Raw genomic sequence first — 18,844 nt, 5'->3', positions numbered from 1 at the left:
GGAAGGAAGCGGCATGCTTTCTTTTGAGGATAAACCGCTTGGGGGGGTTGTTTTGGCAATAAAGAAGTATAAAAATGATGCCAACTGAAAATTGGGCCGTGGGGTCCTGAAGATTTATATTTTATTTTTTGAAATCGGTGGGGTTGAAGCAAGAGGAGAATTGAGAGATAGAACGGTCGCTGCGCGTGCTCTGAAAAAAGCCAGAAAAGACTCTCTCACGTACACACTTGCCGGTCCCCAATTAATAATAAATAAATTTACTAGGGCACACGAAACTCATACCAATGACAAACTTAGTTGCTCTCTAAGGTGCTATTGGAAGGATTTTTTAATTTTTTGTTTCGACTACGTCAGACCAACTTAGTTTACTTCAGGTTACAGGTAGGTAGCCGTGTTGGTCTGGGTCGAAGTAAAATAAAAAAATTCCTTCAGTAGCACCTTCAAGACCAACTAAGTTTTAATTTTGGTATGAGCTTTCCTGTGCATGCACACTTCTTCAGATACACTGAAATAGGAGTCCCCAGGCGCTTATGTAGAGAAGGGGTGGGGAGGGGAGGGGTATCACTCAGAAGGGTGGTGGAAGTGGGTGATTGACTGATAGCTGTTGATGACCAAAAACGACTGCAAATGGTTTTGCATGAAAAAGCAAGGGTGGAGATGGCTGAAGATGGCTTTAGCATGTATAATGAGATAAGAATCCAATGTCTCTGTTCAAACCAGGTCCCTCCATGGTTTTGAGCTTGGTGATAAGTTGTCATTCAGCAACTTCTCTTTCCAGTCTATTTCTGAAATTCTTTTGTAGTAAGACAGCTACTTTGAGATCTTGTTTAGAATGTCCTGGGAGATTGAAGTGTTCTCCTACTGGTTTTTCTGTCTTCTGGTTCCTGATGTCAGATTTATGTCCATTTATGCTTTGGCGTAGGGTTTGGCCTGTTTGTCCAATATAGAGAGCTGAAGGGCACTGTTGGCATTTGATGGCATACACAATGTTCCACCACCCTTCTGAGTGATACCCCCTCCCCTCCCCACCCCTTCTCTACATAAGCGCCTGGGGACTCCTATTTCAGTGTATCTGAAGAAGTGTGCATGCACACGAAAGCTCATACCAAAATAAAAACTTAGTTGGTCTTTAAGGTGCTATTGAAGGATTTTTTTTATTTAGCTTACTTCAGCTGGAGACTCACTTGTAATACCTACTTACCGTACACATCATGTTTTCCTATACTGTATGCATAAAAATGGAAGGTTATAATCATGTAGCCCCCATTGGAGGATTGTAGTGCCGCATCACAATCCTGGATTTGCATGAAGTCAGGGCAAGATAGGAGAGCAAAAGTGAAGGCAGGTTTCCATAACAGCAGCGGCCATGGCATGGGAATGAGGGAAGGAGCGGCACTGATGGGGGAAATGGTAGTTTAAAATAGCAGAAGTTTGAGTAAGGCAGAAATGGAGATAACTGAGAGGGAAATTGTGGTTTTAAACTATGGTGGAGCTTCGAGCAAAGTACCTTCACACAATGGTGTTCTTGCACTGGGAATAGCTAATACAGTACTTCACCATACTGTATGTCCCACTTCAGCCTGCTTGCTATTGATTACTGTAACAACTACCAAGCCAGTCGTGATCCCTCTTTCCTGCACTGCCCCCTATTAAAGGAGACACCATACAGAAAGAGCACTCACTCCTTCTATGTACTATGCTGCACTGGAAGTGAATGGCAAAGAACAGAGGGAGGACAACCCCATTTTATCTCCGGGAAATCAGGGGGGGGGAATCATAGGTGGAGAAGCATCCAGCAATCAAAAGGCATAACAAAGTTTGGAGCAAACATCACATAGGCACTGGAATCACCAAGTGAGAGAAAGGAATGGGTGAAAAACCATTTGTTCTCACAAACCCTTTGGAGACTATCTTTTCCCTCTTCCTCTTGGCTGTTTGGTACTGCTTATAAATGTAATTACTTTGAATTATCATATGTGTATTAATTGTAAAGGTAAAGGGACCCCTGACCGTTAGGTCCAGTCGCGGACGACTCTGGGGTTGCGGCGCTCATCTCGCTTTACTGGCCAAAGGAACCAGCATACAGCTTTTGGGTTATGTGGCCAGCATGACTAAGCCACTTCTGGCGAACCAGGGCAGCACACGGAAATGCCATTTACCTTCCCGCCGGAGCAGTACCTATTTATCTACTTGCACTGCGTGCTTTCGAACTGCTAAGTTGGCAGGAGCAGGGACTGAGCAACGGGAGCTCACCCCGTCGCGGGGATTCAAACCGCCAACCTTCTGATCGGCAAGCCCTAGGCTCTATGGTTTTACCTGCAGCATAACCCCAGAGTCATCCGTGACTGGACCTAATGGTCCTTTTTTACCTTTACAATTAAAACACACATTATAATTCAGATTGCCTAATGTTGGACACATTGAGTTGGGTCAACATCCTGCTTCAACGACAAAATTTCTGATTGATTCCTTGCCATTTGTGGTGTCTCTGCTCTCTGTCTATTCACCAGCTTCTAATATTAGTGCCAACTGTTGTTGCAAGAAAAAGATTGTCATCTACTGTATGTTGGACACCTCATTCATTTTGACACTTATGCTACTCATCAAGCTATTTACTATTCTGTGTACACCAGTGCCTGTTTTTCCACCTAGTTCACCTCCACTACCATCATTGGTACTGATCATTCCTCTCCTGCTGCCTTTCACACTATCAGTAGTGTAAATCCCTGCTTTGTTCATGCTACAGGTAGCATTTCCTTTTGGGGCAAAGTTTTTCTTTCTTCATCACCTGCTGGGTGACAAGAGAGAGCTGCTACAAGTTTTCCATCACAAAGTGTTGATTGGTTAAGCAGCAAATCCACATTTCCCACTACATGGTGGACTGTAACTCAAAAGCTATCACCCTCCATATCTGTGCCTGGCTGCAATCAGTGGGTCTCCCACAAGCAGAGCCGTCTTTTCCATAGGGTTTGGTGGTGCATCGCGTCAGGGTGCCGAGCTCTCAGGGGTGTCCCCAGCAAGTGGGGGAGCTGCACAGCTTTGCCAGCAGCCTCCCCTTTACCTACATGCCTGCCAGCTGTGCCCCGACAACCATAAGGTTGGCGGGTGCGCAGCTTCCCTCCCAAGCCTCTGCGGGGGATCACTCTCCTCCCAAGGAGGCTTGGGAGGGGTGCAACTTCACTCCCAAGCCTCTATGGGGATCGCTCTTCCGCAGCGGCATGGGTGAGAGTTTCGCCCCCCAATGGCTGACAGTGCGCATCTACGGCCACTCCAACACTATCCGCGGTAACTTGGGGGCACTGGGCGGATATTTGCTAAAGACGGCCCTGCCCACAAGAGGCCTATTCAAGTATCAAATACATTCCTCTTGACTGTGAGGGTCTCTTTAATTAAGGTTTCTTGCACACTGCCACTGCCACAGGAGAATTGGCTGCAGCTTCCAGGTTCTGCCAGAATATCGCAGACCTCTCACCAGAACCGGGAAGCCAAAGCCACACAATCCCAGTAAGCAAGGCTTCAGTGGAGGGGCAGCCATGGGGGGCAGGTGGCACCTTCCCGTTTTGCCTCATGACAAAATGGGACAGGGTGCCCTAGGTTATCCACACCTTTTCTTTCCTGCACATGCTCCAGTGAATGAAGAAGGAAGTTGTGATTGTGTGTACACATACCCACAACGGCACTTGGCAGCTGTGGATACTACCCACATTGCCACAACTGCTTTAATCTGCTTACATTTGTTTTCAAATGAACACACTTTAAGATAATGCAGAATCAATTTGCAATGAGCCTTTATTTTTGTTATTGAAACCAGCTACTCTAAATCTAAATACTGTAAGCTGGTGTCAGTGGTTTCAGAGAACTTCATTTATACTACAGTGGTACAGTACCTCTGGTTAAGAACTTAATTCGTTCCGGAGCTCCGTTCTTAACCTGAAACTGTTCTTGACCTAAAGCACCACTTTAGCTAATGGGGCCTCCTGCTGCTGCCGTGCCGCTGGAGCACAATTTCTGTTCTCAACCTAAAGCAAAGTTCTTAACCCGAGGTACTATTTCTGGGTTAGCGGAGTCTGTAACCTGAAGCGTTTCTAACCTGATCCCTGCCAACTAAATGTACATAGTAAAATGTACATTCAAATACACAGCTCTGGGGTCCAATACCAGTATGATTTGTCATGGATCAGTACATTTTTTATCTGTACTTAGATGTTGCCTAGCACTCACTCATCTGAAAGAAAGAGGCACAACATATATAGGATATACTTTAATATACTTGTCTTTTGTCAAATATTACCATTACCATTACCTTTACTTCAGGAGACTGCCTAAAATTCAAAAACTGAATCACCTTGCTGTAGTCATTCAGAAAAAAAGATACCGTACATTGTACAATATGCAGTTGTGTAATTAGTTTATAAAACTGAACCACAGTATGTTCTACAATGTGAATAATGCACAGCTTAAATACTTAATTGGCTACAATGATAATCATGTGCTGATAAAGAGATGTGTCTTACTATATATGCCAGAGGCATCAAATAACTGATTAGAATTCCTTTGTTCCCATTCTCTCTTTACCTTCAGTGGGTTTTTTTTATTCCAGAAATCACACAACAAGCTCTATAGGGCAGACTATCTATTTATGTTGCTCATTACAGACTCTAGTACACTCATGGGTACCATGAACAAATAATCATTTATGATTTATAATGACTATTAAGAGGGGCAGTAAAACTGTCCTTGTAAATTGCTAAATAAAGGAAGGTCACACTGGTGAAAGTTAAGTAGCTTAATGTATAGCTTAAAAGCGCTCCTGCTACGAAGTACCTTTTGCAGAAGATACTTTCACCAGAATCTAAAAAATCTAGGAAACAGTTTCCTCCTCTGTATCCTGTCACAATCTCAGTTGTGAAAGAACGGTGCATTTATTTATTGCCACCATGCGGGAAGAACACATAAGCATTTCTAGTTGCTGCTCTACAACTTTCCCTGGAGATTTGCCAATGTGTCAGCCTGAGAGCATATTGAACTTTCGAGATGGAAATGCAATTAATGTTTGTATTTAGGATAAATTTGAAACACTACATGTTTTGGCTAGAACTGGAATGAGTGATTAAAAAGAAACTGCAAGTGCAATTGACACAGTGAGAACTTATGTGAAAATCAAAGAAAAATAATATTGACTTTTAAACCTCAAAATGCTCATTTCATCAAACAAATGGAGCACTCTGTTTCTTTAGGCTTTGCAGAACTCTGGGTCCTTCATCGAGATTGAAAGGTCACAATGCTGATTTTAATTTCCCTATTATTTCTGTAACTTGACCTTGCTGTGAAGAAGGACTTCCTCAATTTTCATAAAGCAATATTCAAAATACTTAAGATATAGAAACTACATTCAAATAACAGTACAGATATCTGAAAAAGTTGCACCAGTGAACAAGGGATACTTTTCCATTCATATTTGTAAATGAATGTAAAAACAACAACACTGACCCAAGAAGGTATGCTTTCCGGGGCCAGAGAAGTGCTAGAGGCTGCAGCAGGTTTGGTGGCAAGTTTCAGTTGCCCGGGTCAACATGCAACCCCCTTGAATTGCTACATCACAATACTCTGCGCGTTGGAACAGAAATGTGCCAAAGTTCTAGCGACTGCACCTAAGAATGAGGCCGGGTATTGTGGCCTCTTAAGCCTTGCTTTTAAAATCCAGGCGCCAGACCTATCCCTCTCCAACCTCTCACTTGCCCACAGGGTCCGCAATTCAAATGTTTCCGAGAAAGCGAAGCAGGTTGCACAGGTTGTTGACTTGTATATTAAAGCGGGAGGGAGGGGTGGTGGCGGCGGCGAGCCTTCCCTGATTGGCCTGGCGACTCGTTCTCACCGAGCGGCTCCAGCGATTCCCTCCGGGGAAGCGCCAGAAACATTTCAGTAGCTCTTGGGTGAGAGAGAGATGGTCGATGCCTTGCGCCAGAAGTTCCTGCAAGCGCGAGAAAGACCTGAGGAGGAGCTGGGGCAGCGTTGCTGGAGCAGCAGCCAAGGCTGAGAGAGATAAGCGCGGGATCGGATTCCCGCACCTGTGAGTTTGGCCAGGCGCCTACCTGCAAACAATAACTCTTCCCAGAGGGGCAACGAGGCGTGAGGGGAACAAACAGACACCACACATACACAAAAAGCTCCCGCCGGTTCAGGACGTCAAGCAAAACACCGCGGGCGGGCGGGACAGCGAGACGCAGCTACTACGGGAAGCCAAAGGCGGTGACGCCGCGCGACAGGCAGAGCAGCGCTTCGAGGCGCCACCGCTGCTGAGGACCTCGGGCAGCCTCGCCGCGGGGCCGAGAGATGAGGCTCCGTCTGACCAGCGCCTTGACGTTTGTGTGCCTCAGCGCGGTCTTCTCCTTCGCCTGGTACGCCGCCCGGAGCGGGAGCGGAGGTGAGAAGCGGGAAAAGGCGGGCGGAGCGAAAGGAATTCTGCTCCTGGCGCGGACTCCAGCTCGGCTCAGGGCTGGAGGAGGAGGGCTTGGCTGGTTGGCGGGAAACAGAAGAGGGAAGAGGGCCCCCTTTGGAGGAGACGGGCGGCACTGCTGCGCCTCGCTTCTCCGAGGGAAAGGGGCTGAGGAGGCGCGCCTGGAGGCTCCCCGCGGGACCACGCGCTCCACAGCCTCTGGGCCCCACCTCCCAACTCCCGCTAACCGCCACCTGCGCGGGCAGCGGCTGTGCGCGCTCGTCGCCAGCAGCAGCCCGGGTCCCGGTTGGCTCTAATCGGCCGGGGGCTGCTCTCCGGGCTCCAGGCGCTCGCATCTTATCGGACGGTCTTGAACTCCTTTCCTGCTTTGAGACTGCAGATAGCAAAGGAACAGACGGAAATGCAACTTAGGCAGGGGAGCTGTCTCTCGCCGGGGGAAAAGGAACGAAAGCGGCGCTTTCTTTCCCTTTTGCAGAAGGACCACGTGTTATTTTAAGCGCAACAGCCGCACAAAACTCTCATTCATTCTCTGCTCACTGTCTGTTCCACTGTGGGACCATCTACATCTTTGAATTCCGTACAACTTCTGAGTCCTTACACAGGATCTACCGTACTCGTGGTGCTCCTTAGAGTTTGGGTGGGGAAAGTCGTACTCAAAACCGGGATCACCGCGTTGTTCTCGATTTTGTGCGGCATTTCTTTTGTGGGCTGTGCCACCTGGGTCCCAGCGATTTTCTCTGCCGAATGGACGAAGTAAGATTAGCATGGAGAGCTGCATAACTTTGCTGCATGGTTTGTGGGTTTTGATGTCCTGAACTGATGTCTTCAGCTAAATACCCTGTGCGGACAACCCGTTCGTTGAATGCTGTGAAAACAACGCAGCTATTTAAATGTGTGTCAGTCACTAATCACACTTGATGCAATGTTTGGGTGTTTTTTTTACTCCTTACCCAAATTCAGAAAGTTGTAGTAGCCCAGAAAAATGAATGTATTGCAGACGCAAGAATGACTAGCATGCCACTGAAGCCACCCTAATGGGGTTGAACAGTGATGTGCCAAATAGCTTTCCCTGCTAATTACTAATTATTGAGACATTGCATTGGCTACATGCACAGTGATGGTTGATGCCCAGAATAATCACTCAAATTGGCTCTTCTATAGAAATATTTTAAAATTAGAGTGCTTGTGGGATTTGAGGATATTTGCTTCTCCTATCTGTGCCACTGCCACTTGGTGGGGAAAGAATAGTAATAGATTTCTCTTATTTCCATTCACTCCATGAACTTCAGTGGAATTATTTATTTATTGCACTTGTACCTTGGGGTGTATGGGGTGTTAGGGAAGAGGTAGTACCCCTGGTGGGGGACATGTCGTGCTCCTTCTGGGGTACTTTGTCCACCTTTGATCCCCACCCTGCAGTCAGCTGTCACCTGTGGCTCCTAGAAGCTGTCAACATGCAACAGCATCTGCACACCAGGTGAGGGTAGCTGACAGGAGGTACCTGAAAGAACTGGTCGAACCCTTGGTGAGTTAAAGACTTCTCCTGCATGTGAAGACAGTCTGTAAAGGATTGAGAGCACAAGACCAATAGTGGGTCCAATGGTTAAGTAGAAGAAGGTGGGTTTTGTACGTGCTGTAGAGGGAAGTGAGGGGCAGATGGGGCTCATCATTCTGGGAAGGTAGCCCATCTCTGATCCTGAACCTCTGCTGCCTTGTGGGATATCGTTGGGAGAAGAAAAGCCTAAGAAGTAAGCCCTACACAAATCTGCGGTGGAGTCCCTCAGGCAGTTGGATGGTGCCTTTTATGCCTCCTTCTGGACCTTATCAACAAGGCCGTCTTGTCATCTGGGCAGCCCAGGATCTCCATACACACTGCCCAGGTTTGCGCCCCAAGGAGGTCACTTCAGTGCTGCTAAGACAGCAGTTTGACTTCACCCCAGATGTGCACTCCATTGTCCCTTGAGACAGATGGATGCCAACAACAAGCACTTGTATCCCACTCCTCAGCCAAAAAGGCTCTCAGAGCAGCTTGCATGCTATCAATTAAAACAAGATGGTGTCTGCAGGCTTACAGTCTAGGAGACAGAACACAAACGGAAAAGAGGACGGGGAGGAAAGAGGCAGAAAAGCAAACTTGGAGGCCAGTTCTTAAAGTTAAATAGTTCTTATAATGATGAGCTGGAATGAAAATGGTTCAGGGACAGGACATACCTGAAAGAGCTGGTCCTTCACCAGAGCTGATGGAATGAGCCAGGTTTCCCATCTCTCCCACTGAGGAAGCCTCCTGGAATGGTCGCTACTAGGTGAAAGTTAAGGATGTGTGAGGGAGGGAGGGAGGGAGGGAGGGAGGGAGGGAGGAAGGAAGGAAGGAAGGAAGGAAGGAAAGAATATGATATACAGTGCTACCTTGGGTTACAAACACTTCGGGTTACAGACTCCGCCAACCCGGAAGTAGTACCTCGGGTTAAGAACTTTACCTCAGGATGAGAACAGAAATTGTGTACCGGCGGCGTGGCGGCAGCGGGAGGCCCAATTAGCTAAAGTGGTACCTCAGGTTAAGAATGGTTTCAGGTTAAGAACGGACCTCCGGAACGAATTAAGTTTGTAATCAGAGGTACCACTGTATATAGTATGGCTTGGATTCTATGATAAGTAAGTTAAGGAAGTTCATGGAAGGAAGCTGCCCCTGCCTCCATTCCACATTGCTCAGGAGGGCCCCCACTGTCTGGAGAGGCTTTTCATAGGCATAGGTGGGAAGGGGTGGGAAACGTTATTTCCATGAACTTCCTAAAGTTAACTTATCTTAGGATCCAAGCCATTATATGCATGTTTTCTTATATTATGCTTCTTTAATTTAGTTAAATAGATAAATTTGGGGAATATCAATAGTGACCAAGCATGTGAGCATGATTTGTGAGATCATTGTTAGGTTCTAATATGTTATGTCCTACTCTATGTAAATGAGAGATAAAGAGTTCTATTTGATTTTAACATTCTTGGGTTAACTGCAAAGTCGATGTATTCCTTGCCCCTGAGATTTACATTGACTAATCTTGTGGTACTGTACTTGTGACTCTAGGACATTCAGTTATATATATACATGGGATATACAAGTCCCATTGAACTTTACAAGGAGAAACTACACAAAACTGCCTGCATGATGGAACACACGTGGGGAATCGAGCACATTGCTAACATTTCTCCACTTTAACCTCATCTTGGGACTCAAGACACAAACATTCAATACAAAACTCCCTACCAACCTGCAGGCTTTTTTGGGGGGGAGGGGAGTAAATCTCTGAAAGGTGGGATCAGGCTAGTTACTTTCACACGAGGAAAATAGTGCCTGTACATTTTGCCTTGTATCTTAGGTTCTACAAATACTAGAAACTTCTCTTCCCAGTTGTTGTTTTTTAGTTGAAAGCTGGGAATCTGTCTAGACTAAACCAATTTGCTTTAATACTCTTTCCAACCCAGAAGTGGGGAGCTTTGTCTTCATCACACAGGGGAGGCACTCTTTGCCCCATGTAGATGTAGGCTCATGTAGGTAAGTTCTCTGCTGCCAAAAGCCAGGCTCTCCATTGCAGCCATTGCCACTGCTGGCTAAACACTCATGGGTGCTTCTGCCTTGCAATATCACAGCTTGGATGCATGGAGCAAATTAAAGAGCTGTTACAAACAGTGTTTCACTACAATCATAAAAAAGGAAGTGTATATATAATCACTAAAGTGTCTCCCTCCACAGGAAGGAGACAGTGGCATGGACACTGGCTGAGCACCCAGGTGGCACCAATCCATCTTCTCTCTCACTGCCTCACAAACATCCACTGTGCATCTAGGTTCAAGGACTGTGTGTTCCAGCTGTTGACAATTGCTCATTATTCTTTCCCTGTGTTTCCCTCTCCTTACACAGGTCACTCTCCCACCAGTACAGGATCCATCCCACACCATGTTCTGTGTTAATCCCATGACAAGCAGGGTCCAGGAATCTGTTCCTTCACAGGGTTGAGTAGGGGTATCTCCTGCTTGCCAATCCTGTGCCCTGGGGGCCACTGAAGGCTGCTGCTCTCAGTGTGTCTGTGGCTGCACTTGCATGCCCTGGCTGCTCCCCTTGACTGCTTTTGAAAAGAGTGTTTTCTTCCCAGGGTGGGTCTTGAACCCTTATCTCAGGAGCTCTGTATGCAATCTCTCCAGGCTCTCTGCCCAGGGAGCTATGTGTGTACAGTATTATGTTGTATAGGCTCTCCTTTCTCCTCTCTGTTGTGCTTATAAAACAGTGGTTATCATGAGCCTAAGGGAGGTTGCCAGTAGGGATTCCTGGGACTTGCAGTAGTGGGGTCTTGGCTGGCACTGGTAGAGTAGAGGCACTGTGGCATTATCACGTGTGTTCTTTATGTGGTAGTGCATGTGCTAGCAATATGTGGCTTTCATTGTGTGTTCATTGGGTACCTCTGTATGTGGACAGTATGCTCTGTATGTGGGCATAGTTGCTGCTTGATTGTCATTGGCAGGGCTTCCAACACCATTTTTATTTTGTTTTTCTGGTTGTGTGTTCCCCTCACCTTTCCTTCCAGTCCAAGGGTGTGTTGGAGATGGTAGCTGTTCCACTGACAGAATGGTGGCATCTCTATGGTCCCAGTGTAATGCAAAGCTGTTCCATTGTTGTAGGATTTCTTAGAAATTGGGGTATCCAATCCTTAGATTATGAACAAGAGGCAGTTCTGTCATACACAACTAGCAAAAATCCAGGTGAAAAGTAGGAGGGTGCCAGGCAGATAGAAAGCAGAACAAATGGAGATATAAATACAAATACTTAACTCTGGAGCACTAGCCAACATGCCTGCTTGGGTGTGACATTTTGGGTCAAGTTGACATAGGCATTTTAAACAAATACGAGACAATAAGACTGCTTGTTCTTTCTTTGTGTGTTGCTTTTTGTTCATGCTTGCCTTCCTGACTTCTTAAGAAATATAATCCCCATCTGTACATTTCACTCAAACCACAGTTTGCAGTGTGTCCCAAGTAGACGTACAAGCAAATTGGACTGATAAGATGCAAACATACTACCGTAGCTTTTTTCCCCACATGAATGTGCTTAGAATTGGGGTAGTATTGAAAAGTGGTACACAAGAATGCCTAACAAGACAGACAGCTAAAGCATTGGGTAGCAGTCTCTTATCTAACCTCCCTCACATCAAGTTTAGGTTGCTGTTCCAAGTGGTGAATCTGTCCCCACAGAATGGCAGTGAGCTAGTGTGTAAACTAAACTAATTCATGAGTCTCCCAAATAAATCTGTAATAATTGACAAGTGTTACATGAGGCATTCACAAAACACAATAGATGTTTTATTATGGCTTTTCTCCTTGTGAAAGTAGATCTTTTACAAACATACTCTTGAGCTACTCTTAAGAGTCTTATGTGAAACTGAATAGGGTGATTTGAGAAGGAGGAAACAAAATGAAATTGCATGTCGATGAGCTGATTAGAAAGGCAGTCTTCTAATATGGTATCATTACAGGATATTTAGTTGGAAAAGGATTGGCTATACTACAGATAATTTGCCAAGAAGGATGCAATATTTTTATATAAAAGATAAATACATATCAAGCTAATGATAAGAACTTGGAGAAATTGAACTTGCAATAGATATATTCCAGTTACTTTCTTCTAAGTAGACATGCATAAGCTGCAGGCCAAGGTAATCATTTATATTAAATGTTGCATTCATTAATTCAGTTGAATCAGTAAAATGAATAAGTTCATCTTAAAATTATACATTTGAAATAATATTAATGCTTTTTTTTAAAAAAAAAATCTCTTTACACCTAAGTCTGAGAATTGATTAGGTCTAATTAAACTAAGATTGGGGAATTTTGCTGTCTTCCTGTTACTTCTCCCTTAGTCAAGGCATCTGTAGAGTTTATAACCAGAGTCCTACAGGCTCTCTCCATTCTACCAGGTTTCTGTTACTGTATATCTAAGGCCAAGCACTCCAGTTCACCCATCTTGACTCAGAGGCTTCTAGTATTAGTGTATAAATGTTTATATACTCTGTCTTTTACACTTGCATTTCGGACTGTGATGTTCTGGCCTTTCTCAACTGCTGTCTAGTGCCCCTGCCTAGTTGTACACCTCTCACATTTAAATTGTCATCAATTTTTTCATCACGGCTGGGAGATTTTGAATAGGGACCTCCTCAGCTCCTGAGGAGAAAAGCACTGTGTAGAACACAGTTGTAGAAGGTTATCCATGCTGACTGTTCTGCAGCACTTCTTATGCTTCCATGTGTGCAGGCTTATTTTTTTTCTACACTGCGTGGTTTTATTATTTTGTGTGTGTGTAATAAAACATCATTTTGACATAAAGGCTCAGAAAGATTGACCAAAACATTGTAAGATTCCCACCCCCCTCCGAAATATGTCTGGTTATAGTCTTCCTTGAAATTGCATTCCTCCAACGGAGAATTGCTGTTAACCATTAGTAGATCTATATATAGAACATAGGGGCATATTTCTCTCTTACAAGAACAATTAACACAACAACAATATTCCCACAGCTGCAGGAGCTTCACATAATGATGTTGTTGCCCAAAGGTCTCCCCTAGTACTTTTATGTACAGCCTTTATCTGTACATAATCTGTACTATTATGTACAGATAATAAAATCAAAGGCCACATGTCTGTAAACTTTGCAAATGTCAAATTTCCATCTGAACAGGGAAACAACTGGAGGCATAGACTTTAACAAGATTTTATTATATAAGGTGATGCAGATTGTAACTGCACACATGATCAATAATAAATGGAAGTGGACCTGTCACTCATTGTAAATGCACATAAGATTGTAAAATAGTTGCAAAAGCAGAAATCAAATGCCACTGAGCTGGGTAGCTCACCTGTTTTACATAGTCAGTTCAATGCCAGCTCGGTAGAAGGAAGTACTTTAGTTGACACTGTTTGAGTTGGAACAAGACGCTATGTGGGATCCCCCCTCTTTAAAGTTCTGCTGAGTTCCTTTCTCATTTGGATAATAACTCTTGCTCACTTGTGGCAAGTGCAACAACTGCTTCTTATCCCTCTTGTTGACATGGGGGCGTCAGATGTGGGAAAGAAACAGGAAGTGTCATTATTGCCAAAGAGCTATGTAAAATATATTGTCATCTGAGGGTGTTCAGTCACAGAAGCAACAATGTGCACCCTAAAAGTAGCGCCCTGTCACTATTTTCTACATACTTGATGGCTCTGGTAACCATGGGGACATGGGCAGATCAGGGACTTGCTTCGATTAGTAAACACTTATACAGCACATTAATTATACATTAATTCAATAAGTGCTATACAATATTTAAAAGCCACCCCTGGAAGTCAGGCTGTTTTGGATGTGTGTATACTGTTCTGTTAGTGCTACTGAAAAGCAGGCTCTGAATTCAGCCTCATTCTACTGCTGTAAATTAGAAATTCTACTACCAGTTAGTTAAGTTTCCCTAGGTCAAAGCCTGCATGGAATTCAGCTACAGTACATGTTGTTCAATGATCAGCAGGCTTTTGTGATGGCACTGTTTAACAGGTTCATTCTAAGGCACCTGTGGGAGGCATAAATCACAACAGACTCATCAGTCTATCGTCTGACTATGTGCTGGTGAGGAAAGGCATGCTCAATAATCCAGATTTATGGGAGGTTGGAGAGGAGGAGTGAACTAGTTTATGTTTACATATTGCTTAGAATAATAAGTGCATTTATGTCTAAATCCATAAATACACAAAGGATTAAAAAAATGGGTGTGTATTTTCCACTCTTCTGTGAATGAATGATCAGTCTAAAAGGGTTTAACTCTTCTTTTACTTAAGGAAATGAATTACTTCCTTCCAAAGAAGATAATTTGCCTTTACAATTGCAGGAAGTGTTTTAGATGTGAACCAAAGACAGCTTTTGGAACTTCGCCAAAGACTCTTCTACGCTGAAAAGGAAAACAAAAAAAGATCCTATGAGCTGGAGAGTGTCCTAAATGAAATCAAGCAATTCATTGGTGAGCTAGCAAGCACTTCCGGAAATTTTACAGGTTTGTGTTGAATTGTGTTTTTTTAATATATATAAAAAACCTTGTCAAATCATAACTTTATCAGAAAGGAAACATGAATCTTAATGGAGATCTGTGGATTTTAATGGGAGCATGTGATGCGATGCTGGGCAGTGGGTAGTCAGAAAGACACAGAGGTGGGAAACAGAAGGCATAAGGGAAATCCAAAAAAGCAGGAAATAAGGCTGTGTACACACCAGCTGAAAACGCAGCTCAATAATTCTTTTTCTCGTTTCTGATCAAAGCTGGTTTGCGGGGGGGACACATCAAAATGCAGTATTTTATAAGAAACTACAAGATAGATATTGTTTATTAAATTTGTATGCCACCCTTCATCCATAGAACTCAAAGACGGTTCACAACATAAAAACACAAGATTAAAAGAACACAAAATATACCTGTATAATAAAAACAAACTAATAACCCCACCTCACCACATCCCATAGCACATTTAAAAGGGTGTTGGATGTTAACCTGGTTGAAGAAGAACATTTTCGCCTGGTGCCCAAACGTGCATAATGAAGGTGCCAGCTGAACCTCTCCAGGGAGAGCATTCCACAAACAAGGAGCCACTGCAGAAAAGGCCCACTCTCGTGTTGCCACACTTTGGACCTCTTGTGGAGGAGGCACACAAAGAAGGGCCTCAGAGGGATCTCAGGGTCAGGGTAGGTTCATATGGAGAGAAGTGATCCTTGAGATACTGCGGTCCTGAGCTGCTTAAGGCTTTATAGGTCAAAACCAGCACTATAATTTTCAATTAAATGATAGCCTATTATAAATTATTTGGGTATGATTGGGAAAGAGAACACGGTGATCTACTCCCACCCCACCCAGCAAAGTGTCTTTTCCCCCTCAAAGTCTGAAAAAATATTTGTTGCGTTCACAAAATTTTATACAAGGGAAAGGTTGTATATACTGCAGTGCTTGCCTGAATTTTTCAGAGCCCTGAGACATTCCAAAGTGCAGCGCTTATCAGTTTATTTTGAAAATAAGTTTCTAGAGGCTTATAGCATTTTAAAACTAGGAGTTTATTTACAAATATACAGGTTGAGAATAAGTGAAGTCTCCAGAAGACAGCCAGATCCACTGCCCCAGATCAGCTCTCAGTGTTTCTCTGTGTCTCGCCAATCTGTCTCACTTTCCCATTTCAACTACACAGACAGCCAGATCATGCATCAGTTGAGGTGGTGGAAGCTCTACTTTTGCTTCATTCAGAAGTCTTAAGAAAGATCCAGCTCCCTCCCTAAGGGATGTACCTGTTAATTTTGCCATCAGCTATATTAGGGGAGTTTCCAGCAGTACCTCTGGCTCTGTTAGTCCTCTTCTGACCTAACCCTTATCTTAAAAAATATTAAGTGTTCTAGGCAGACCCATGCAGAAGCGGGGGCAGCCAGGTACAGTTGCCCCAGGACTCTGAAAGCTAAGCTGGCCGGGAGGTCCTGCCAGGGACCGGCTGCTTTTTTGTTTGAGTTTATAACTCTATTCTAACAAGACTCCCACCCCAGGCCTCAGAGACGCTCTGCACAGGCCTGGTTCCAGGCTTTCTATCTTAAAAATAGCACAACCTCCCCTCCAGTGGCTGGGTTGTCACAACGAACCCACATGCAATAATATCAGCCTTAGGTCAATGCATACGCATATCTCTGGTCAATTCTGTCCTGTGTTTTAACCGGCAATGAATCACCAGAACTCAATAAGGGAATTTTACTAGATTTCTTGCCGGTGAGTCCTTTCCTAACTTTAATAGGCAGTGCTACCTGTTTGTTTGTTTGTTTTTATTTGATTGTATTGGTTATTATTGCATCGGTTAAGTTGAGGAGAGGCAACTGCCCCAAAGTCACTCAGTGAGCTTCATGGCTAAGTGAGGATTTTAACCCTGGTCTCCCTGGTTCAACCATTCAGCTACTATACCACACTGGCTATTTCACAGAGAATTGCCAAAATGACATAAAAATGATTTTGGGACAGAGAAGTCTGAATTAAGCTGCAAAAGCAGAAATGAAGACCCAGGTGCATGGAGCCTTCTTGCCACCTATAACTTACATTGTGCAAAGCTCCCTTGATGTGCTTCCCCTTTAGCCAAGCTTTGACACCAGAATTTATCTCAAGAAGAACCTAGGAAGAGACACTATGTATTGTTTTGTGCACTGTTTTGCAATGACTGGATGAAAGGCAACACTTACTGACTCATGGATGTAGCCAGGATTTATGTTAGGGGGCAGGCTTCATGTTGGGGGGGGGGAAGAACCTCAGTTAGTTAAGTATTTTTATTGATTTGCTTGATTTAGGTGGGGGCAGCTGCCCCCTGCCCTCTACCCCCACGGCCTATGCCCATGGTCTGACTTTAAAAATAAATGTCATATCTAACTCATGAAATAATTTACAAAGCAATCCTACGCCTGTACACTCAGAAGTAAACCTCACAGAGTTCAGTGATATTTACTCTGTGATTCCTGGTAAAATATCATACTGCAAAATGAGTTGTTTCACAGTATGAGTAATATGTATATGTAGAGAACAGCAAAGCGATAAATTGTAAAGGACTTCTCCTAAGCAGGTAGGCTGGGAGACCCAATTGTAAGCTCCAGTCGATAGCCAATGCGTGAGATGTGAGCAGAAGGTGCATGACATTCTTAAGCTTAACATTGGAGGGGGTGGGTGGGAGAGGCCTGCTTCAGTATAGTGGCCTTATGCCATAATGCTACACCATAAAGCTGCATGCTTTTAAAGGTTGCAGTTTGGACCTATTGGTATGCTATCAGCCATGATGTTATCTCAGTACTCTGAGCATGCTGGCATTTTAGGCAGCTATTTAAGTGTTTCGATTTTGAGTTCCAAAGCTCTTTTTTCCTTTCGTTTTAAGACTCTACGAAGTTGAACGTGTTGAGTCTCGCCAACAAACTCCCTATACATCTTTCAAATATCCATTACTATCTGCCTCATCTCCAGGAGCATGAAGATGGTATTTATCCAAATGTTGTAGTTGGACAAGGAAGGACTGGGGGTGAGAATATGTTTGTTTGTTTGTTTGTTTGTTTGTTTGTTTGTTTGTATTTAGAGAGCAACCCTAAACTCCAGATTAGAACTGCCTTCTGGAAAGAGTTAGGATATGGTGGGTGTGCCTATCTGCCTCCCTCTGCCAGTGGAAACTGGTCCATATGGGCAACTGGGGCTCTGCCCCACCATAGTGAATTCCTCTGCTACTGCTTCCAATGGTGGGGGGATGAAACTGTAGTGATCTGCTGGGCTGCAACCCTCAGCAGAACTACACACACACACACTTTGCCATGCTAATGCAGGAGAATGAGAAGAGAGACAATGTAAAAGTGCCACTTTTTAAAAGGTATCCAAGGTTTGTCCAAGCGGTAGTTGAGGAATCTCCCAGATGAAGAGCTTTGTAAAACCTTTGCAGGAGGAGGAAAGCAATAGGCAACATTTTTGACTACTGCATTTTTCTCTTGCTGCTTCTGTTTAGTATACAGAAGATAGGCCCCTCTTTTGGTCTATCTTCTCAGGCTTCAAGTCTCTCTCACACACACCCCTTTTGTGCACTGTTATCTCATTTTGCCCTCACAGTAGTTCTCCTGCTCTGTGCTATTCTTTGTAAAAGGCTTGTATTTGGCAGCTCTGCACAAATCTGCTTTAAAATTCTGCCCAGATGTTAGTGGAGTAGTAGGTGAAGGGCGGTATCCCCGTGGTAGAACATCTGCCTTGCATGCAGAAGAACCCAGGTTCAATCCCCGGCGTCTCCAGGTAGGACTGGGAGAGATTTCTGCCTGAAACCCTGGAGTGCCACTGCCAAGCAGTATAGAAATACTGAGCTAGATGGATGAATGGTCTGACTTAGCATAAGGCAGCACAGGAGGGCACAGTGTTCTTGTGCACAGATTCTGCTTTTGGGTTTCCCACAGGTATTTGGGTGGTCACTGTAAGAACTGGAAGCTGGACTAGATGGGCCATTGGCCTGATATAGCAGACTGTTCTTGCTGTGACGCTTCTGCTGCCAGCATATGAGTTACCACTTGTATCTATAAAATATGACAGATCCTTCTTATCAAGGGGGTTAATTTGTCCGTATTAAAGGGAAGTAAAAAATTAAGGGAACTAGCTTAATAAAATGGACAGCTAATGGAGAATGCAAAACATTCCCAAAATAAGGAGGACCTGGATTCAAAACTTAAAACCATACTCTAACACACAGAAAATCTAACTTAGTGTTGGATTATGACCAACGTAGAATATGCATTTTTATTCTTACTGGTTTAAACTTACTGCTGATTTCTGCACTTAAGGTCGATAATAGTATCAC

At 44.1% G+C, this 18,844-nt stretch overlaps 1 protein-coding gene across 2 annotated transcripts in view; it reads left to right on the top strand.

The window, feature by feature from the left end:
* The first annotated feature begins 5,863 nt into the window (after positions 1-5,863).
* The window catches only part of MGAT4D (MGAT4 family member D), a 41,627-nt gene continuing 28,646 nt past the window's right edge, over positions 5,864-18,844 (top strand). Inside the window, exons 1-3 of one of the 2 annotated variants that reach the window (XM_060278613.1) lie at positions 5,864-6,424; positions 14,356-14,484; positions 17,399-17,539. In XM_060278613.1, coding sequence (XP_060134596.1) covers positions 6,334-6,424; positions 14,356-14,484; positions 17,399-17,539 — 361 coding nt within the window. In that variant the 5' untranslated portion in view covers positions 5,864-6,333. Of the gene's footprint in view, positions 6,425-14,355; positions 14,518-17,398; positions 17,540-18,844 lie in introns of both variants that reach the window. The other variant, XM_060278612.1, reaches the window with a different exon arrangement.

This window comes from Zootoca vivipara, chromosome 9 (assembly GCF_963506605.1).
Source record: "Zootoca vivipara chromosome 9, rZooViv1.1, whole genome shotgun sequence".
Taxonomy (NCBI): Eukaryota; Metazoa; Chordata; class Lepidosauria; order Squamata; family Lacertidae; genus Zootoca; species Zootoca vivipara.
This window is presented reverse-complemented; position numbering and strand designations above follow the sequence as displayed.